This window comes from Mesoplodon densirostris, chromosome 2, assembly GCF_025265405.1.
Source record: "Mesoplodon densirostris isolate mMesDen1 chromosome 2, mMesDen1 primary haplotype, whole genome shotgun sequence".
Taxonomy (NCBI): domain Eukaryota; kingdom Metazoa; phylum Chordata; class Mammalia; order Artiodactyla; family Ziphiidae; genus Mesoplodon; species Mesoplodon densirostris.
In genome coordinates this window covers 115,447,767-115,469,563 of record NC_082662.1, presented here as the reverse complement: position 1 = coordinate 115,469,563, position 21,797 = coordinate 115,447,767, and the positions used below count along the sequence as shown (strand labels likewise).

The window sequence follows — 21,797 nt, the reverse complement described above, 5'->3', positions numbered from 1 at the left end:
TACTAAGCCTGCACTCTAGGACCCGTGAGCCACAACTACTGAAGCCCGCGCGCCTAGAGCCTGTGCTCTGCAACAAAGAGAAGCCACCGCAATGAGAAGCCCACGCACCGCAATGAAGAGTAGTCCCCGCTCACTGCAACTAGAGAAAGCCCGCACACAGCAACGAAGACCCAGTACAGCCAAAAATAAATAAATAAAATAGAATACATCCCCCTATCTGGACTTCCCTGGTGGTCCAGTGGTTAAGACTCTGAGCTCCTAATGCAGGGGGCCCGGGTTTGATCCCTGGTCAGGGAACTAGATCCCCCATGCTGCAACAAAGGTCCCTCACCTTGCAACAAAGATCCTGTGTGCGCCAACTAAGACCCTGTGCAGACAAATAAATAAATATTAAAAAAAAATACATCCCCCCCTTCTCCTCACTTGCTTCTTTGTCCCAGCACCCTGATTCATTCCTTCATAGAACTTACAAAGCATGTAGTTATATATTTATTTGTTTGACACTTGTTTATAGCCTGTCTCCCCACCAAATTATAAATTCCACAGAAGGGTACAGGCTCTGTATGTTTTGCTCACCACTGTATCTTCGGGACCTGGCACAGAGTAGGTGCTCAACAAATATTGCAGGTGGTCAATGAGCAAATGGTAGCCAACGTGATAATGACAGTGATGCTATCAGAGCCCTTCCAGAGAATCCCACTACATAATCAAAATGCTCCCTATCCCCATTCTTCAGCCTCCCGTCCCTACCCTAGATCCCCTGCTTCCTAGATTCATCTAGGACTAACTTCAGTAAAGTACAAAAAAAGGGACCATATCACTGGCAAAAAAAAAAAAAAAAAAAAATCTCTCTTCAGGTTGATGATCGGACAGTGTGAATGGATTGAAAATTTATCAGGAAAAATGGATGAGAGAGGGGGGGATGCCAGAATACAGGGGCAGAGAGCCAGCAGGTCTGGGGGAGGGACTCTGTGTGGGGACAGGGGTGGCCTATTGGGTGTGCCCCTTTTCTTTTCTCTGGCGCCCTTCGATAAGACCAGCAGTTTTGATATCCTCTCCCCCTCTCTCTCCACAGTCCGGGCAGCCCCACCTCCACATTTTGGAAGCATGTCAGTGCAAGACAACATGCGACCCATGTGGCTTTGGTCATGGATCTTTAAGTCCCAAAGGGATTTAGCAAAGTCCATCCTGATTGGGGCTCCAGGAGGTAAGAAGGGGCCACAGATGCCATTGAAGAGAAGGGGAAAATGAGGGTAGAAATCAGGAGTGGGGTGGGGATGTACAAATGATCCATATCTGCTGCTGGCTATGAGGTATTTGGGGAGGATCTGTGTTCATCAGAGTCTCCCCTGTGTTAATTTATGGACCCTGGTCTGGGCTTCTTCTCCCAGCCCCAGTAGGCAGGGCAGAGGGGAGCCCGCAGCATGGGAGCCACGGGGTAGTCTCATGGTTCCTGGACTCTGGCCCCTGGTGCACAGGGCTTCCAGTGACAAGGGAGACACTGGTAACACTTTAACCAGAACTGGATGCAGAACTGATCCCCAGCCCAGCTGGGCCTCATGCCTCTGACAGCTTGACAGTGTGGATCAGACCCCCAGAGATAGACAGGCGTGCAGTGGCATGGAGGGTGCGGCCGGCAGTGGGGCTCCTCTTCGTCTGGGCTGGGCTGGGTCAAGCTACTGGGACCTCAGGACCTGGAGTAGCACTGAAGGGGCTGAGGAAACTCAGGGTGCGGGGGGGTGGTGGGAGGCCAGCCACTTGCCCGGGGTTGGAAGGAAGAATACAGGGACCTTAGGAGAGGAAACTGGGTGATTCTCGGCCTGGAAATGAGGGGCCACTGTGAACTAGATATCAAGGGGTTGCTGAGGCTGAGAGAAGTCAGCAGCTAAAGGGCAAGAAGTCGGGGGTTGTGAGGGATCAGATAGCTGGGTGATCAAGAACTTGAGCCTGGAGTTAGTCAGACCTGGATGGGAATCCCATCTCTGTTAGTTAGAACTGTACGACCTTGGGCAATTTATTTAAACTTTCTCAGCCTCTGTTTCCTTACCTATAAAATGGGGATAATTACAGAGCATTTAACAGTACCTGCTTCCTAGCACCCTTGAGACTAAACAAGATAATGTATGCATAATGCCCAGCTCATAAGAAGACTCAACAAAAACTGGAGAACCAAGGGAAGGAATAGAGACTGTGCTGAGATGAAAGAATGGGGAGAAGAAGCAGATGCTCACGCAGCCCCCCTTCTACTGCAGGACCAGCGGGGTACCTGCGGCGGGCTAGTGTGGCCCAGCTGACCCAGGAGCTAGGCACTTCCTTCTTCCAGCAGCAGCAGCTGCCAGCTGCTATGGCAGACACCTTCCTGGAACACCTCTGCTTGCTGGACATCGACTCCGAGCCTGTGGCCGCTCGCAGTACCAGCATCATTGCCACCATTGGTAAGCGCCCTCTATCTGCTCCTGCAGCATCACAGGGCCTCTTGGGTGTTTCTCAAGGTGCTTCCTCATCTTTTGTGTCCTTTGAGACTTCTCCCTGTTTGACTGAGGTCATTCATTCGACAAATATTTGTTGAGCTCTTGGTAGACAAGCTTCTGGGTCCTGGGAGTAGATCAGTGAAACAAAATAAACAGACAAAGATCCCTACCCTTGGGGAGCTGACAATCTAGCTGGGTGGGACAATAATTAATAAACATAATAAATTATTTTTAAAAATAAGGGGATTCTTTAGTATGATAAGTACTATGGAAAACAAAAAAAAGAAAAGAAAAATCAAGGATGGTAAGGGGCATGAGGATGCAAGGGCAGGAGGGAAGTTGCAGTCCTAATAGAGAGTCAGGGTAGCCATTGTTGAGAAAATTAGACCTGAGCAAAGACTTGAGGGAGATGAGAAAATGAGCCATGCAGATGTCTGGGGGAAGAGATTTCTAGGCAAAGGGAACAGTCAACGCCAAGGCCCTAAGTCAAGGAGGATGGAAACCATCAAGGGGAAGAGTAGCAGAAATGAAGAAGCTGGGGGAAGGGGAAAATCATGTAGGGCTTTGCAGACCATTTTCAGAATCTGAGTTGAGTTTTCCTCCAAGTATGATGGGAAACTACTGCAGAGTTTTGAGCAGGGCAATGACATGCTCTTACTTATGTCTTAACAGAACCACCCTGGCTGCAATATTTGAAAATAGATTGGGGGTGGGGGCGAGGGCAGAAGCTGCTGCTACAGTATTTCTGGTTTAGAACAGGTGGTGGCAGTGGAGCTGGTGAGAAGTGATCAGATTCTGAATGTATTTTGAAGGTAGAGCCAACAGAATATGATGGATTGGATATGGGGTGGGGGTGAGGGTGAAAAGGAGTCAAAGATTACTCCCAGGTTTTTGATGTGAGGGACTAGACAAATGCATTATCAACTGAGCAGGAAAGGCTGTGGTGGAAAGGTTTAGGGGGGAGGAGATCAGTTCAGTTTGAGGCATGTTGAGTTTGAGAAGCATATTAGACATGCAAGTGTGGTACAGAGTAGGCAATCAGATACACAACTCTGGGTTTGGGAAAGGGGTCTGAACTGGAGACATAAATTTGGGAGCTGTCGGCATATTGATGGTATTTAAAGCCATGAGACTAGTTGAGACCACCAAGGGAGTGAAGGTAAAAGGAGCATCTAATGTTAAGGGGGTTAAAGAGCAAGAGAGGCTGAGAAGGAGCAGCCAGTGAGGTAGGAATAAACCAAGAGAGGGTGGTGTCCTGGAGGCCAAGAGAAGAAGGGACATCAAGGATGTGTGTCAAATGCTGCTGATGGACCAGCTAAGATGAGGACTGAGAACTGACCATTAGATTTAGCAACAACACAGAGGTTTTCGGTGACCTTGACAAGAACAGATGTAGTGGAGAGTGGGTACGAGGAGAATAGGGGGAGGGGAATTGGAGGCAGCAAGTACAGAGATAACTCTTGCAGTGAATTTTGCTGTGAAGGCAAGCAAAGGAATAGGGCTGTAGCTAGAGGGGGAACTGGGATTAGGAGATTTTTCTTTTTTTGGATGAAAAATAACAGCAGGTTTACATGTTGATGGGAATGACCTAACAAAAAAGGAAAACACTGATGACACAGAGGACTGGGGAATGGCTGAATCTGTTTTTTGAGCAGGTGAGAAGGAGACCCAGTGCACAAGTGGAAGAACTGGCTTTAGGGAGGGACTGGAGAGGTTGGTCAACTGGGTCTCAGTTACACAGCCGTCCTATCAGCAGAGCAGGGATGGGATAGAACTCGACTCTCCCCAGTCCGATATGAGGCCTCTCAGCTCTAAAGCCTGGTACCCCAAATGCCCTCACCTGGCACCCACCCCCTTCTCCTACGCTGGGGTTACCCCCACACCGCAACACTTAACATCACTGCCAACACAGTTACCTCAGGCCTGGCTGAGCCCACCTTTCTAGGGCCTCACAGTGCAAGGAGGCTTGTGTTAGCTGGAGAGGGGAACGGAGTTTCTGACCTGCGAGTAGGGGTGGCGTCAGGGAACAAAGGTCAGGTAACAGTACTTCTATGGCCTGGGGCAGCTCTGAGGGTGGTGATGGGTTCACCTGTCTCTCAGGTTTGGGAAGAGAGTTGTCTGAGTGGGATCTCTGGTTCCAGGGCCGGCATCTCGCTCCGTGGAGCGCCTCAAGGAGATGATCAGGGCCGGGATGAACATTGCGAGACTCAACTTCTCCCACGGCTCCCATGAGGTTCAGGGCGGGGCCGCGGGGAGGCGGGCGGGGCTAGAGGATGCCCCAGGGTCCCGGCCACCTTCCCCTGAAATCCTCCCTCTGTTCCCATCCCCAGTACCATGCTGAATCCATCGCCAACGTCCGGGAGGCGGTGGAGAGCTTTGCAACTTCCCCGCTCAGCTACCGACCCGTGGCCATCGCTCTGGACACCAAGGGACCGGAGATACGCACTGGGATCCTGCAGGGGGTGAGAGACGACCTGCGACCCGCCCAGTCTTGGGGACCGGGAAGGGGGCGGTGCGGCGCGGAGGCAGTTGCCCGTAGGGCGGAGCATGGGGAGGGGCCGGCCCCCACCGAGGCAGGCAGAACTCAGTCCTCCTCTGGCGCCGCCCCTAGGGCCCTGCGTCGGAAGTGGAGCTAGTGAAGGGCTCCCACGTGCTGGTGACTGTGGACCCGGCGTTCCGGACGCGGGGGGACGCGAACACCGTGTGGGTGGACTACGCCAATATTGTCCAGGTCGTGCCGGTGGGGGGCCGCATCTACATTGACGACGGGCTCATCTCCCTAGAGGTCACGAAAATCGGTGCGGATGCGCCTCCCGCTCTGGCCCTACGCAATGCGCGCACTCTCTTCCTTTTGGCTCCCGCATTCGCCCTTCACACCCACCACACCTTCCCCTGGCCACCCGTCCTGCGAGCCCCCGGCATCCAGACTCCTGGGCTCACCCTGGGTTGGGGCTGGACTGGCGGGTTAGTAGTTTCTTCCACAGAAGTCCGTCCTGTGCCTATTCGGTTCAGAGCCCAGGCCGAGGACCAAGAAACGAAGAGGACATGGTTCGGCTCTCTTGGGGGGTCCAATCCTCGTGTTCCCGCTGCCGTAACTAAGCCCCCGGCCTCACCCCTGACCTTAGCTGACTCTTTCCATGCCCGTAGGTCCAGAGGGGCTGGAGACCCAAGTGGAGAACGGCGGTGTCCTGGGCAGCCGGAAGGGCGTGAACTTGCCGGGGACCCAGGTGGACCTGCCCGGGCTGTCCGAGCAAGATGTCCAGGACCTGCGCTTCGGGGTGGAGCATGGCGTGGACATCGTCTTTGCCTCCTTTGTGCGGAGAGCCAGCGACGTTACTGCCGTCCGGGCTGCTCTGGGGCCGGAAGGACAGGGCATCAAGATCATTAGCAAAATCGAGAACCACGAAGGCGTGAAGAAGTGAGCCTTGGTCTTTGTTCCCATCACGCCCTACCCATCCCCATCGCCCCTCCCCTTCTCCTGCCTGCCTCTCCCTGGCATCTCCTGGCTCTTCCCCAGCCCTGACTCCCCCAACCGCCCAGGTTTGATGAAATCCTGGAGGTGAGCGACGGCATTATGGTGGCACGGGGTGACCTGGGCATTGAGATCCCAGCCGAGAAGGTTTTCCTGGCTCAGAAGATGATGATTGGCCGTTGCAACTTGGCGGGAAAGCCCGTTGTCTGTGCTACACAGGTCTGGAATGAGCCCTGGGGGCAGGGCCCTCTGTGGGTCTGGGGACACCTGAAGGTGAATACCCACACCTTAGGTCTCTGGCACGTTTTGCTGTCCAGTGTTTGACCCTCAAACAACGAAGCTAGGAAGAGATACTGTGACCCCCATTTTCAGATGAGGAAACTGAATAGCCAGGGTCACATAGTCTGTGAGTGTGACCCTGGCTTTAGGGGCCCTGAGAGAGTGTGGGACTCCGAGAAGTAGTTCAGGGCAGGGTCCCCAGTCAGAGTATGACTCCTACAGCTCTGACATCCAGATGTCCCCCAGATGCTGGAGAGCATGATCACTAAGCCCCGGCCAACCCGGGCAGAGACGAGTGATGTGGCCAACGCTGTGCTGGATGGGGCAGACTGCATCATGCTGTCGGGGGAGACTGCCAAAGGCAACTTTCCTGTGGAGGCTGTAAAGATGCAGCATGCGGTAGGAGCTCAGAATGCAAGGCAAACGGGCTGGAAAACCACATCCCTTCCAGGTCTGAATAGCCTTGCCCAGCCTGACCCCCTGGTGCCCACAGATTGCCCGGGAGGCAGAGGCTGCCGTGTACCACCGGCAGCTCTTTGAGGAGCTGCGCCGGGCGGCACCACTGAGCCGGGATCCCACCGAGGTCACCGCTATTGGCGCCGTGGAGGCTGCCTTCAAGTGCTGTGCTGCTGCCATCATCGTGCTGACCACAACTGGCCGGTGAGGGGGACACCGGGAACGCCAAGACAGGGCTTTGGGCCAAGGGCAGGCTGGGATGGGCCCCAGGCTTGGGTTTTGTCTCATCATCAGAGGACAGGCAGCTATGGGAGCTGGAGGCCTAGAGAGGCAGATCTTGAAGCACACCAGGAATTGTACCTGTGAACCCCAGGGGGTTGGAAGGGTAAGGTGACATCACTGGATGCATTGGCTCGCAGGCCATTTAGGCTCCTAGGGCTCAGAGGCAGGTCCTCTGCATTTAGCCCACAAAGCCTTACAATGCTGGGGTGTTGCAGAAGGGCCCAGAAGGTCTGAGTTCAAGTCTTTGCCCTGAAACTTAGCTGTGATACCTTGGGTAAGTCACCCAGGCTCTGTAAGCCTCCTCCATTTGTTCATGGGGTTGTGAGGATTAACAAGAGACATTTGTAAGTTAAGTTCTATATAAAGGTGCATTCCCAGAAAGGTTTTCTGTTTTTCAAAGCAGTTTCTCCTTATCTCATTTGATATTTTTTTTTTGCTGTACGCGGGCCTCTCACTGTTGTGGCCTCTCCCGTTGCGGAGCACAGGCTCCGGATGCGCAGGCTCCGGACGCGCAGGCTCAGCGGCCATGGCTCACGGGCCCAGCCGCTCCGCGGCATGTGGGATCTTCCCAGACCGGGGCACGAACCCGTGTCCCCTGCATTGGCAGGCGGACTCCCAACCACTGCGCCACCAGGGAAGCCCTCATTTGATATTTTAAAAAAATCATCTCGTATCTTCCTTGTGTGGTAAGAAAGGTGGGTATTCTTATACCCACTTTACGGGTGAGAAAACTAAGGCCCAGAAAAATATGATGACTTACCTAGGGTCACACAGCTTATTGCTGTCACCTGGAACCAGAACCCAACACTCTTTCACTCTTCTGGGCTGACCTTGTCCGCCTCCTTCAGCTCAGCCCAGCTTCTGTCGCGGTACCGACCTCGGGCAGCAGTCATTGCTGTCACCCGCTCTGCCCAGGCTGCCCGCCAGGCCCACCTGTGCCGAGGAGTCTTCCCTGTGCTCTACTGTGAACCTCCAGAGGCCATCTGGGCAGACGATGTGGATCGCCGAGTCCAATTTGGCATTGAAAGTGGTGAGCCACCTAAACTCCTTCCCCATCCATCCCTGGATTTGTATCATCAGTCCTCCAACCCCACGCCCCACACCCACCCAAAAGGGCCTTGCCTCTCTCCTCTGGTCCCAGATTTTCTCTGTGAGATTCACTAAGACGGAGATATTTGGGCTTCCAGGGGTGGGGGGAACGTGCTGAGAGAGGAGGGCAGAGGGAGAGGTCAGGGGTCAGGGCCGTCCCTAAGAAGTCGGAGCAGCTGCTGCCTGCACCAGGTGGCTAGAGCCAGGCCTGACCCAAGGAGCAAGAGGTGAAAAGAGAAAGGGGAGCCCAGTCCCCTGCAGCTGCAACTAAAGTCTAATTGACAATTGGCTATGCTCATACCCCACTTCTTCCTATCAGCATAGCAACACAGGTAGACTTGCTACTTAGCAACATGCCACCCCACGGGCATACGTGCAGCTCTGATATACTACAGTGGTCACATTCCTGCGGTGCCACCTGTGGGACACATGGTACAGTTTGCCTCAGGCCCCTCATTCCCTACCGAGTGGGCTTGAAGAGGCGAAGGATGGTAGCTCGTTCTCATTACAGGGCTGGCCTGGGCTCCTCAATGGCTGATTAGCATCTTCTCCCCTTCCTCTTCCCAGGAAAGCTCCGTGGCTTCCTCCGTTTTGGGGACCTGGTGATTGTGGTGACAGGCTGGCGACCGGGCTCCGGCTATACCAACATTATGCGGGTGCTGAGCGTAACCTGAGGTGCCCCTCCTCCTCTGACCGAGCCAGCCCTGGACCCATCCCTCCTTTCTGCTCCCTCCTACCGCCCCACCTCTAAGTCTTCTCTACTCCCAATCCTCCCTACCCTAGGCCACATCTGCCATCCAGGGTGCCCCCTCCCCCTCTCCATTTCGCACAGGCCTTGAACGTCTGTATCCAATTAAGCCCTGGCCATCCAACAGCACCAATGGTACATTCCCTGCATCTGATACTCTCAACTGGTCCCTAAAATACTCTGAGCCTTTAATCCAGCTTAACTGATTAATTCTATTCCCCTAGTCTTCCTGTACCTGGGGGCAGAGGTGAAGGGAACAGGACAGTCATGTCCACAGTCTCCACAAAATCTCTATTTAAAAAAATATTTCACATCCATGCAGTTTGACGTTCTCATATGTGGTCCTCATGATAATCTGGGCATCCCCCGAGGAGAGTGCCACCTCTTTCTTCATTGTCACTGTCAGTGATATCAAAGCACCACCCTTTTGGGGAAGCTAGGGTAGATGGAAGGCGGGGAGCCCCGAGAGCCAGGCGGGCTCATCCCGTCACTGTCTCTACCACCTCTAGGCTTGCAGGCCGCTCCCTGGCTGCTCTCATACCCACCTCATGCCTTACTGGGTCAGGTGCCCTCCTACCTCCTCCTGTACCCCAGAATGCCCGCTTTGTTCCCACACACAAGCCAGGAGCCAAAACAAGTATCTCTATTTTCTTTTTAAACCCAGGTGTTTGGAAGCAATATAAAACCTCTCCCACACAACCAGAACCCCAGAACTGCCCACCCAGGAGAAAAGGAGATTTAGGGTCCTGGCCCCTCATTCTGTGATGCTGTAGAGTAGGTGTGGGGACAGAGGGGTGGGGTAGGGGGTTTCTCTTGTCCCTGAGAAGGCAGAGGTACTGGCTAGCCTGCCCTTCCCCAGGCTTGGATACCTCGGGCCCTCCCCTTACTCTTGCACCAGCAGCAAACTCAGTAGAAAGGAAAAAAAAAGGGCTCAAGTATTGCCACTGATGGGAGTTGGGCGAGGACCACAAGAGCTGGCATGGAGGGCTCTGCCCATTCCTGTCTCCCTACCAGGAGGGGACGGGAGGGATGGATAAATGAATGGGTAAATAAAATGAATTGATAATAAATAAAATTAGCAAATGAGTGAATAAATACAATTATTAAATGATTGAATAAATAAGAGTAAATAAATAAGGAAGGGAGCAAGGAAAGAAAAAATTCCATCTAAGGATTCACTTGCCCCCAACCTGGGGGGAATCTACGCTGGCACACTAAATAAGGGGGTGTCAACAATCCCTTAGCTTCAAGGGGGTCATCACTGGGACAGGGGCATAGGGAGGAGGTGGCTCCCAGTTTACAAAAAGGCAGTTCTACCACAGAGACAGAGAGTGCAAGGAACTTGTCAGGAGATGTGTGTTCCCACTCGGGGGGTATAGACAGGGAGGGTCCACGCATGGCAGTAAAGCTGGATGCCCACACCAGGGACCCAAGACATTGGTTGACAGCAGAGGGGGGACAGGTAATTGGCAGTGCCCAGCTATGCTAGCGGACAGGATGATAACCATGCCAGGCAGAACCTGCAAGGTCATGGGCAGGAAAACAGAGACATCTAGTTACTTGGCAGTGATGGTGGTGGCAAGTACTTGTGCTTAGGAAGGTGGGATCATGGGCCCAGGCCTGCACCTGGCAGGACCATGGCTAGGGGAATACCCTCATCAGAGGGCTTGGAGTCACTTCTACTTGGCAGTGGAGACATACAGCATCTGGTACAGTGCCTTGAACATGGTAGGCGCTAAGTATCTTTGATGAATAGGTGAATGGATTAGGAGGATGTCAGGTTGCAGGCGCCCGAGCTGAGAACAGAGACCATCTTCTTGGTACTAAGGGGAGATACTCCCATAGGGCAGTGTTTCAGGTCCCCTTCGTGTCCCCAAGAGGCGTCTGCCCTCTGGCACATGCTACTGCACCCGAGAGCTTACCCAAAGGTTTCACATGTTGGAAGAGAGTTGGGGGCCCCGGGGAGTGGCTGGCTCAGGCACTGATGGCCTGGGGGGCTGGGCTGTCCCTGGAGGCTTAGCCAGGAGCCCTGAGGGGGGCAGGCGTTCACTTCCTGAGCCCTTACACCCAGGAGAGCCATCACCTGCTGCCCGCTGAGGCAGAGAGGGCTGGGAGGCTGAGAGTGGGCGGCCCCGAGGTCCTAGTCGCCGTCCACCTCCTCCCGGGGGAGGCCCCAGCAGTGACACCTGGGAGCGCCCAGCCCGGGATAGGCTGGCATGGAGGGTTCGGGCAGGTGGGGCCGGCAGGCGGGAGGTGGATGCCCAAGGCCCCCGGGCCAGCAGAGGGCCAGCTCGGACAGGGACAAGTGGGGAGGCTGGGGAGCCTGCTCCTGCTGATCTTCGAGCAGAGCGAGCAAGGAGGGTGACTGGAGAGTCAGGGGAGAGGGGGAGAGGGCCCCGCTGGTGCGTCAGGGCAATGGCCACGTTGGAGGTGACGGCGGCCGCTTGCAGGGGCGCGTGCACTAGTGGCTCCCACAGCACCGGCTTTCCGCTGAGCCGAGCTCCTGTGCCCGGGGCCAGGCCCCGAACACCGCGAGCCATATCCCTGTCGTGTTGCACCAAGTGCTGCTCCATGATGCCCCCACTGCTGCCTGGACTTGGCTCGGAGCGCTTCCGCTGCAGTATGGAATTCTTCTTGCCTAGAAATTGTCCCGGGGGAAGGAGTTAAGGATAGGAAAGGAATCCAAGATGAAGGTTGGATATCAAAAGTATGAGGGTAACAAGATGGAGTCAAGGGATGGTGGTGGGGTGAAGGTAGGGGATAGGGGTCAAGAATATGGAGATGGAGTTGGGGGATGGAAATTGGGAGATGGGGGTTGGAGGAAGAGGGTCAGGGGATGAGTATGTATCAGAGATGGTGAGAGGGACTGGTACTCAGGGAAGGAGGATTCAAGGCATGGGAACTTGGGGTGATATCTCCAGGGGTAGGAGATGCTGAGTGGTAAGGACAGTGAGCCACAGTGTTGAAAGCCCTATTGGGGCATTTGCTGGGACTAGGTTGGGCTGGGGTGTGATGCTGAGGCGCTGGAGCCTGGGCCCTGGGACGCTGGGGACTCCTTGCTATGGACAAGGGGTGAGGGCACAGCCTGGACCCAGAGCAGACAGGGTGGACAGGCCTCACCAATGCGGCGCAGCCGATCCATGGCCACTGTCTCGAAGGCCCGGCGCATCATGGGGAACTCCTCAAGCACGGCGTTGAAATGGTCCACGCTGAGCGAGTAGAGGCGGCAGTAGGTGTCAGCACGCACACTGGCTGTGCGTCGGCCCCGAGTCAGCAGACAGATTTCTGGTGAAGTTGGGAGAAGGCCTTCAAAACCACTGTCCACAGAACTCCCTCTCACTGGGCCTGCAGCAGCTGACCCAGATTCCTCAGGCTCCTCCCCAGCTGGGAGAAACTAGCGATTACCCACCCACCCAGGGTCCCTAAATGCTCCAAGCATGGTCACTCTCCAGACCTGCATAATTACTGTCCTTCTCATTCTGTCCAAATTAAAGCTGATAGCCAGGCAGCTCTTGCTGGCCCCCAGACTCCTAGTTATTCCACTCCACTTTAATTCCCAACCCACCTCCACTGCTTTAGCCCAAGGGGTAGGCCTGGGGCAGTGCCCTCTGTGTGCCCTCCCCTCCCACCCCTTTGAAGGAACACCAAGGGCAACCCAGAAGGAGAAAAGCAGTGCCAAAGGGCAAAGGGTAACACAATGGGGAGGTTGGAAGGTGTGGGTGATTTGGGGACTGAGAGAATATATGAGCCTCAAATCACTTTGGGTAGCAGCTGGAAGAACTGCCCCCACTCCCACAGGCTGGGTCCCTGATTCATAGCACCAAGGCATTCCACAAGGGAGCCACAGAGGTCAAGCCCCTGGGACAGCACTGCTTTATTCCTATCTTTCCCTCATGGAAATCTCATGAGATCCTTGGATTTCACTACTTAAGGGTTCTAAAAGGCCCACTGGCCCAGTCATTTTCAACCTGGCTATACATTGGAATCTCTTAAGAAGCTTTTAAAAATACAGAACTCCAGACCCCAGACCTAGAGATTCTGATTGAACAGGCCTGGGGAGGAGCTGGAACTCTATGATCCTGCAGCATAGCCAGGTGAAGACCCTGATCCAGGGGAGCAGTTGCCCTCTGCTCCAGACCCCCCGACCCTCCCTGAGGCCTGCTGACCCCCAAAGTATGATCCATCAGTGAGGCGGGTGTCCCGGGCGCCACGTGCCAGCACACTGAGCAGCCCATGCTGGATGAAGTACATCTTCCTGCCCACGGAGCCCTCACGCACCACGAGGTCCCCCGGCTGGAAGACCTCAAAGCGTAGCTTGGTGAGCACGGCCGTGACGAAGCTGGGGTCGGCGTGGGCGAACAGCGGCATGTGGGCCACGAGGCCCCGGCAGGTGAAGTTAATGATCTCCTGGGCAGGGGAGGGGCCTGTCAGGCAGGCTGTGCCCCCTGCCCCGAGGTGCCCCCATCGAGCTCATCTGTCTCCAGAAGCCCCACCCCTGGGGTCATGATCTGCCAAAGGACGGGTATGCTTCAGTGGGCCTGGGACCATCTCTAAGCTCCTGCCTTCAGAGCTCTCGCATGAGCCTTCACGGGACCATCCCCCACTGCAGACCCCTGCAGCCCTCCCCAGTGTATTTCACCCCTATAAGAGCTTCAAGAAAGACCCTAGACCCCAGAAGTCCTCCAAAGGCCTGACCTCCCATGGGGCCCTCTGTAGGCTCTACTCCCTGTAGGTGCACCTGCTGACCAATAGCCCCCACCCCAGATGGCATCCCAGAAGCCCAGGTCCTTGAAGAGCCTCCCTCCAGGGCCCCGCCCAGTCCCACCTCCCGAAGCGGTTCGCTCAGCTCTCCTAGGATGCTTTCCTCATCAAACATCTTGCCCTGGTAGCGGTGCTCATAGTACTCATGGATGCGCTGCCGTGTGTCAGCTGGCAGCTTGTGGAAGGACATATACTGCTCCACCTGCTTGTACTGGAGAGCCAGCCAATGGCCAGCACGCAAGAAAACACAGAGACAGATGTGGAGCCAGAACAGTGTGGGGAGCGGTGTGTGAAGGAAGGTCACAGACGTGGGCCAAACCCAGAGGGTTGGAACATGGAGGCAGAAGGGTATATAGATAATGGTGGATACAGGGAGGACACAGAGCACAATCACAAGAAAAGCCAGACATGGGCGGGGGCGGGGGTGTGTGTCCAAGGACAGGTGCATTGGTCCAAACAAGGAAAAGGTACACACATGGCACAAATGGACATGGGGCAAGGCAGGACACAGAGATCCAACAAGGGCATGCGTCAGAATGGGCTCCAAGTTGAGCTACCCAGCCTCCAGCACCCCTCCCCTGCCTTCTCCTGCCCCTGCTGACCTTCTCCTGGTACTGACGCCGAGAAGAGTCCAGGGACTGGATGAGGGCAGTGGCGTGGCCGATGAACATGGCGTAGCACGTGGCACCCACAATCATGCTGAGCATGGTGAGCCAGACGTCGGGCGTGCCTACAGGTGCCTGCTGCCCGTAGCCAATGCAGAGCATGTGGCTCATGGCCTTGAACAGGGCGTGGGAATACTGGCGGCCCCACGAGTAGTTCTGGGGGGCAGAGTGTATTGCAGAGCTGGGCATAGACCCCTCAGAGCCTCATTCTCCTCCTGCCCCCTCTTCTCTTTCAGTCCTTCTGTCTGCCCCCTTCTACTTTAGACCTGCCTGCCAGGGGAGGAACTTAGGTTTGGTTCTGGGGGGCCTGAGACAGAAGGGGCCTCTTTTACAGCATGGGGGCTGCAGTTTCTGCCTAAGTTTCCTTCCCTGCCTGCTCCCTCCAACACACAGACACTTCTTCCGGGCCTCTTTCCACTCTCCTCTCACCTCCCCACCTCCTCTCTCCTGTCTTCTCTCTTGGCCATCTCTCCATCATCTCCCACCTCCTGCCCGCTTTGTTCATCCCTCCTGATCAGGGAGAAGAGCCCTTGGAAGGCCCAGGAGGGGCTGAGCTGTGGGGAGTTCTCACCACCATATGGTTGATGGAGACCCAGCAGTCGGGAGGGAAGTCCTGCAGCATGGGGACCAGGAACTGCAGACAGCCATCCCAGTGACATAGCAGCAGCATCATTCCGATGAGGTTGAAGATGCGAACCACAGCACTGGCCAGGTCATAGGTCATGTGAAAGATCTGAGGAGTCCGAGGAGGGGCTGCTGTGGACAGGAACCCCTCTCTGCCAGTACTTCTCCATTCCTGGCCTTGCAAATACTCTTTGAATTTCTCTCTAGCCCCGGCCCTCATGAATGTTAAAACTGTGGCTATTATTCACTCGTATAGAGCTTTACAGTGTATATAGCTAATACAAAGGAGGTTGTATTACTACTCTCATCTTATAAAAAGGAAAATCGATGCCAATCATGTGCCCCAAGTCACACAGCAAGTGTCACAGCAGAGACTCAAAAAGGTCTGCTGCACAAGTTGCCCAAGTGTAGTCTGGGAAAGAGGAGAGAGGGCATTTCACAGTGTAATGTCCCCAGGGCATATATAACGATTAATGCCAGAAGTCCTCTTCAACTCCAATAATAAAAATAATAATAGGTAATTTACTGAGAACTTACTATGTGCCAGGCACTGTTCTAGGTGCTTTACAGGTATTAACTCCTTTAATCCTTACAACCTTATATGTAAGTATATTTAACATTTTCATTTTATAGAAGGGGAAACCAAGTCTCATACAGTAAACAGTAACACTGGGATCCGACCACAAGCAATGAGATTGCAGAGCCCACACTCTGAACCACTAAACTCTGCTGCTGTCCTGAAGCTGAAACTCAAGCCTCTCCCACACTCTGCAATTCTTAACTCCTCTCCTACACCTTCCTCCCAGAGGCCAACTAACCCTCAAGTGTTTGTCCAGCAGTTGTGCTCCACCCTCCTGCACCACCACCTTCTCACCTTGGGGACCCATCCCCTGAACACTCATTCTGTCCCTGCTTCTCCTCTACCAACTTTGGAGACAGCCCTCCTTTGGAAGCCCCACCCATCTGCCCCACCCCATAAAGTCGCCAGGAGCCCCACCCATATCGCTGTCTGGAGTGGTCTGTGAGCCCCCTGCCCACCTCCCCACCCCACCTCCTCCCACTGGTGTATGTAGCGGATGAGGCGGGAAAGGCGGAGCAGCCGCAGCAGGCTGAGGATCTTGGTGAAACGCACGATGCGCAGGGCCCGAGCTGTTTTGTAGACCTCGGTGTCCAGTCGTGGCTCCAGCTCCACCACCAGGAAAATGTAATCCACAGGAATAGAGGAGATAAGGTCAACCAGGAACCAGGTGCGCAGGTAGCGTGTGCGGATGGCCCGCGGTGCCAGCAGGATCTCAGCACCCTCCTCTACCACGATGCCCGTGCGGAAGTTGAGCACCAGATCCATCAGGAAGAAAGTGTCAGAGAGGACGTTGAAGACGATCCAAGGTGGGGAGTTCTCCTCCTTGAAGAAGGTGATGCCCACAGGTAGCACAATGAGGTTCCCCACCATCAGCAGGAGCATGATCAGGTCCCAGTAAAACCTAAGGTAGGGATGGGATGGGAAGTAAGACCACAGTGATATTTCACGATGATGGTCAGCCACTGGACTAAGGGTAGATAGTCTCTCAGACAAAAGTGGGCAAGGACACAGAACAACAGAATGACCATTCACAGCTAGTGGAAGTGTAAATTGGGACCACCATTTGGAAAAATAGTTTGGAATTATCTAGTAAAGTTAAACATTTGCATCCCCTGCAACCCAGCAATTCTATTCCTAGGTATACACACATTCAAGGGAAAAACGTGCTCCAGGAGATATATACAGGGATAACAGCATTAAATCTGGAAATAATCCAAATGTCCATCAGTAGAAAAATGTAGATAAATAAGATAAACACAATAGATAAATAGATAAATACACTATGATACACTCATACCCTGGAATATTATACAACTGTGAAATCACCCAACTGCAGCTACATTCCGTAGTACGAATGAATCTCACAAATTTAATGTTGAGAAACAAAAGGATACACACTGTATGATTCCACGCATACAAAATTCAAAAATAGGCCAAACTAAACTGCGTCATTTAGGGATTCACAGAAAAGTGGTAAAACTATAAAGAAAAGTAAGAAAATGAGTACCAAAAGTTAGAATAGGGGGTTTGGGAAAGGAATGTGAGAGCAGCAGGGAGCCTTCTGGGGTATCAGCAATGTAGTCTCTCTTGACCTAGATAGTTGTTACATGTGGGTTTGCTTTACAATTATCCTTTCATATGTGTGTGTGTGTGTATATATATATATATATCCTGCTATGTACTATACTATATATATATCTACCTTATATATTCACTATATATATATCTCTACTATATATATATCCCAACTAAATATACCCCTAATGTGCATATATATATTCTTTATATAGTAATATATATGTAATATCCTTACTATATGTATATGATCTATGTCACTATTATTAAATATTTTTTAAGTTAAAAAAAGATAAATACCCTGTGCTGATCTCACAGGGTCGTTGAAAAAATATGCACTGAGACAACGGATGTGACTGTGCTGTACAAGCATTATTTGGATTATGACTCACCCACCCTTTATCCCCAGATTTCTGAAGAGGTTGCTGCTTTTCCCATCTCTAGCTCTCCGTCCATTCCTAGTCTAGGACTTCATGCCTTCCCTAGCCTTCCCCAGCCTTCCCCACCCCATCCCTCCTCCCCAACACAGTTGGGCCCATAGTTCCTGTTTCTCTGCTGGGATCTGCTCATCTGTGTCCCAGGGTGGGGATGATCTGTCCTGCCTCCCAACTGAACTAGCTTTTCAGGTATGCCCCTCCCTCCTCCACAGCACCTCAGACAGGGCTGCACATACAGAGAAGCTCTATAGCAGATCCTGAGACAGCAAGGCTTGAAGCTCTGCACTCCTTTCCTCCCCTAACCTCCCTGTGCCCAATGGGACTCTGGCTGAGCCCAGGCAAGGGCATGGGCAGGGGAGAGCCATACTGCTGTGGTGGAAGCTGTGAAAAGAAGAGGTCAGGAGGGAGTGAGGTGAAGCCTTCATTCAAAGAAGTTCCTTGGACAATCTCAGGGTCCCAAGTAGCTATGGTGGTTTCAATTCCAGGACACACCTAGATGCAGTATCAACCCAGAACCCAGTCCCTTCTGACTGACTGCAAAAATCAACCCTTTCAGCCCCAGAAAGAAGTTTGGTGGTCCCCAAGTCCAGGCCTCCAGGAAGCCCTTCAGACTGTGTGATTTCAATCAACAACAAATCCTGGATCCCCTCTTCTTCTCTTTCCTGGCCACTGGAGAAATCCTGTACTGTAAGCTGGGAGAGGAGAGGGAAAGAGGGTTTGCCTAGCCATAGAGCATCTTCACAGCCTGACTCACAGGCAGTCACAAGCCTGGCGTGTGATGCAGGAGAGAGGACAGAAAAGAAGCACAATAATAAGGGGGATACATGGCTTCTGGGGATACATCTGAGGGTGAAATGGGAGAGGGGAGGGAGATCCACAGGAGACTAGAAAAGGTGCATGGGTAGGGTGAGAATGAGGCAGTAAAAAGGAGGGGAATGAAAGGAAAAATGAGAGAAAGAGGAACATTTAGGGAGTGTGTTATGTCTGTGGATTAAGATGATGTCTAGGTCTCCAATTGTGTTTCCAGGCTCCTGATTCACACCTCATCCTTTCTGCTCATTTAGCTCCCCAGGTTAGGTGCTTTGCACACATCCTTGCCACATCCAGGAGCTGTCCTTCATTTCCCCCAAGGACAGGGTTGCTCTCCTCCCCTAGCGACCTTGATGTAGAGGTACAGCCTGATGGGGACTATGGAATGGCCCCACCCCCACTCTTCATTCCTTCGGTCTGGTAGTCACCTGGGTGGTGGTCATATGCGGGGTGGCCTTGCCCCTGTGTTGCTGTCTCAAATCGCTGTGTCCAGGCCCTACCCTGCCGAATGCCGCCTTCAGCACCAGGGACAGCGATCAGACCTACTGTCTGGACACTCCCTCCTCCCCTTCCGCAGCGTCCCTATTTTTTTCTGGTCGCCTGCCCTGCTGAACTAGGCGGGTGCTGGGGGTGGGAATGGGGACAGTGGGAAATAGCGGGGCTTGGTTTCTCTCTCAGGCTGACCCCGAGCCTCGGAACATGACAAAATTCCCCAGATCCCCAGCAAGCAGGACAGGAAGAGAGAGCAGTCCCTAATTCCAGTATTCCCTGTGGTGCAGGTAGGGTACCGGGTTCCTGAAATGGGAAATCCAGGTCTCTGTTGTCCGCTTGTCCCTTCCAGCGCCCCCAGCATGAAAAGTCACCAAGGACCTCCGGCTGCTGATCCTTCACCCAAGAATTCCCGGGCTAGATTGGGGGAAGTGACTCTGTCGGCCCAACAGGGGACCCCTGGGCCGGAAATGAAGTGTCCGTGGAGGGTGAGGCGGGCCCGGCCCCCCTGTCGCGTCCCGTGAGGGTGGGATCTGTGTCCCCCGCCCTCCCTGCCGGACCCCCAGTACCGGAAGTCGCTGTAGGGGTGGATGATCCAGGCCCCCGCTGACTTGACCCGCTCCTGCTCGATTTCCACTGCTTTGTGGCTGCCGAACACGCGAAGGGAGAACTTGTTGACCGTGGGCTGGAGCAGCGTCCCGAGCTGCCTCCTCTTGGGCTCGGGCCCGGTCCCGGGCCTGGACCCAGGGATCGGATCCGAGGCCGTGGTTGTACATGCCGGGGCAGCAGGAGGCGCCCTCTCCAGACCAGGGGTCGCCCCATCGCTGGCCCTAGTCGTCGGCCTCTGCTCCGCCTCCATGACGCCCGTTAGCTTACACGTTTGGCCTCCTAGACCCTGCCGCGGCCATTCGGGACCCCCGACCCCTCCCGGCGTCGGAGCGGGCGCAGCCCGGCTGACTCGGAGCGGAGGCGTAGTCGGCTGGGAACCGCCGGCGCGCGGAGAGGAGGGGGTGTGTGCGACAGACTCCCGCGGGCGGTGGGCGGGTTGCGATGCGCCCTCTGGCGAAAGCCGAGCGAAGGCTGGGCAGGGCGGGCGGAGGCGGGGCGGACCGAGAGCCATCCCGGGAGGGGGCGGGACCAATATAACCTGCAACCCGAGGGACCCCCCCGCGGCGGGCGTGGCTTAGCCAATGGGGGCGGTCCTCCAAGTATAGAAAGAGAAGGAGGGGAAACGAAGCCAGTGCCACGGAGAGGGCATGGTCTAGCGTTGAAGGGCTTTTATCCACTGAGTGCCAGGGAGGCGGAGCCGCCAGCGAGTGGCGGGTAAACCGGATGCTGGTTGTAGCTCGTGAGGCTCGGGAGGGCGAAGAATTGGAAACCAGTGGAAGAGATGGGGAATAGCTTTTAAGATTCTTCTTACCCACTCTCGCTTATGGACTTCCTGCGTTTCACTTTTTTTCTTTCAGCACTCTCCTAGGCATACTCCTTTCTTCTGACCTCCTCCATACTGCTCCCCCTCATATTTCATTTCCGAACTCATCTGCCAGCCCTCACCAAAAGCAATTCTGCCAGTTACTGAGTGGACGCTGAGGATACAAGGATGAACACAAAGTCCTATCCATAAAGCCAGTGCTCCTCTATGCCCGCAGATGAGACAGGTAAATTACAGTGCTATGTGATGTAAAGGGCTATTTTGGGGGCTTTTTTGGCTGTGCTGCGCGGCTTGCGGGATCTTAGGTCCCCGACCAGGGATTGAATTGAACCCTGGGCCCTCGGCTGTGAAAGTGTAGAGTCCTAACCACTGGATCACCAGGGAATTCCCTGAAAGTTCTTAAATATCTCAAATTCTTCCCCTCATCTCCACTTCTTATTGTCACTGCCTTATTTCAAGCCCTCAGAATTTTTTCACCTAGGTTATTTCAGACGCCTCTAAACGAACGGGTCTCTGAACTCTCTCAGGCCAATTATTTTTCCACAGTCTGCCAGAGTTACCTTCCTAAATCCAAATGTAGCTATATCATTTGCTTAATGTCCTTCAAACTTCCCCATCTTCTATAGGATTACAGTTAAATTCCTTAGAATGACATACAAGGCCCTGCAAAATTTGGACCTAGTTTCAACAACCTTTATTGTGATAGTCCCTCTCTTGAAAGCCAGGAGTCCAATTCTGTTTAAATGTTTTGTTCTGCTTTGTCTCCAGACCTTTGCAAATATATTCTCTGCCTGCTATCATTCTCCTCCAATTCACTTTCCAACAGTTGGTTCAGATGTCATCTCCTCTAGGAAACCTAAATAGAAACACATTTATAACTCTACTTTCCCAAGCTAGGGTCTAGTCTACAGCTTTCTTACAGTGACCAGGGCACCGCTGTTTGTAACAGCTCTTGTCACACAGCTGCCAATGTTTGTTTACACGTCTTTCTCTTCCATTAGACCATCGGTCCCCAACCTTTTTGGCACCAGGGACTGGTTTCTTGGAAGACAATTTTTCCACGGATCGGGGGTGGGGTGGGGGATGGTTCAGGTGGTAATGTGAGCGATGGGGGGGATGGTTCAGGCAGTAGAGCGACGGGGAGCGATGGGGAGTGGCAGATGAAGCTTTGCTTGCTCGCCTGCCTGCCGCTCACCTCCTGCTGTGTGGCCTGGTTTCTAACAGGCCACTGACAGGACAGGTCCATGACCCCGAGGGTTGGGGACCCCTGCGTTAGACTGTGAAGCTGTGAAGAACAAAAGCCTTACACCTGCCACAATGCTGGCTGGACACATAGTGAACACTTAGTAAATGCTTGTTGAATGAATAAGGGAAGTGTTCATGGAAGAGCAAGTGAACTACACTGCCCTCTTCACCCCTTAATTATTCTTCCTCTTCTATTTTAGGAAACTTTTCCTAAACCATTTCTGGCCAACTGATGTAAGCTCCATCTGATTATCCACCATCCTGGCTCCCCTCAGATATTTTACTTGAATATAGTTATCCTCAGGTTATTTTTTTCATTCTCTTATTATTTCTCAATTCCTTCTATAGCGTCTCTACCTCTGCCCAGTTTGTCTCAAGCTCT

At 53.6% G+C, this 21,797-nt stretch overlaps 2 protein-coding genes across 2 annotated transcripts; one reads left to right on the top strand and one right to left on the bottom strand.

Moving 5' to 3' along the window:
- Positions 1–1,107: 1,107 nt before the first annotated feature.
- On the top strand, positions 1,108–8,723 carry PKLR (pyruvate kinase L/R). Its single transcript, XM_060088187.1, has 11 exons — positions 1,108–1,207; positions 2,253–2,435; positions 4,613–4,704; positions 4,802–4,933; positions 5,083–5,269; positions 5,619–5,889; positions 6,012–6,162; positions 6,469–6,621; positions 6,716–6,882; positions 7,809–7,990; positions 8,617–8,723. Exons 1-11 carry the CDS (start codon positions 1,108–1,110, stop codon positions 8,721–8,723), a joined length of 1,725 nt encoding a protein of 574 aa, XP_059944170.1.
- A 2,005-nt stretch (positions 8,724–10,728) lies between these two features.
- HCN3 (hyperpolarization activated cyclic nucleotide gated potassium channel 3) lies at positions 10,729–19,803 on the bottom strand. The gene is made up of 8 exons (XM_060088176.1): positions 19,308–19,803; positions 15,899–16,328; positions 14,795–14,956; positions 14,161–14,379; positions 13,623–13,769; positions 12,964–13,204; positions 11,918–12,082; positions 10,729–11,435 (listed from the first exon to the last, which is right to left on the bottom strand). The coding sequence occupies exons 1-8, from the start codon at positions 19,595–19,597 to the stop codon at positions 10,729–10,731; spliced, it is 2,361 nt and encodes a 786-aa protein (XP_059944159.1). The 5' UTR covers positions 19,598–19,803.
- Positions 19,804–21,797: the final 1,994 nt, after the last annotated feature.

Bases quoted from the DNA above. Each gene is read 5' to 3' on its own strand.
- PKLR (XM_060088187.1), top strand. From the start codon at position 1,108: ATGTCAGTGCAAGACAACATGCGACCCATGTGGCTTTGGTCATGGATC. The intron at 5,270-5,618 runs GTGCGGATGCGC...CCATGCCCGTAG, and splicing joins CCTAGAGGTCACGAAAATCG to GTCCAGAGGGGCTGGAGACC. The intron at 5,890-6,011 runs GTGAGCCTTGGT...CCAACCGCCCAG, and splicing joins AACCACGAAGGCGTGAAGAA to GTTTGATGAAATCCTGGAGG.
- HCN3 (XM_060088176.1), bottom strand. From the start codon at position 19,597: ATGGAGGCGGAGCAGAGGCCGACGACTAGGGCCAGCGATGGGGCGACC. The intron at 13,770-14,160 runs GTCAGCAGGGGC...CTGGCTCTCCAG, and splicing joins GGCGTCAGTACCAGGAGAAG to TACAAGCAGGTGGAGCAGTA. The intron at 12,083-12,963 runs GTCAGCAGGCCT...CAACTTCACCAG, and splicing joins TGATGGATCATACTTTGGGG to AAATCTGTCTGCTGACTCGG.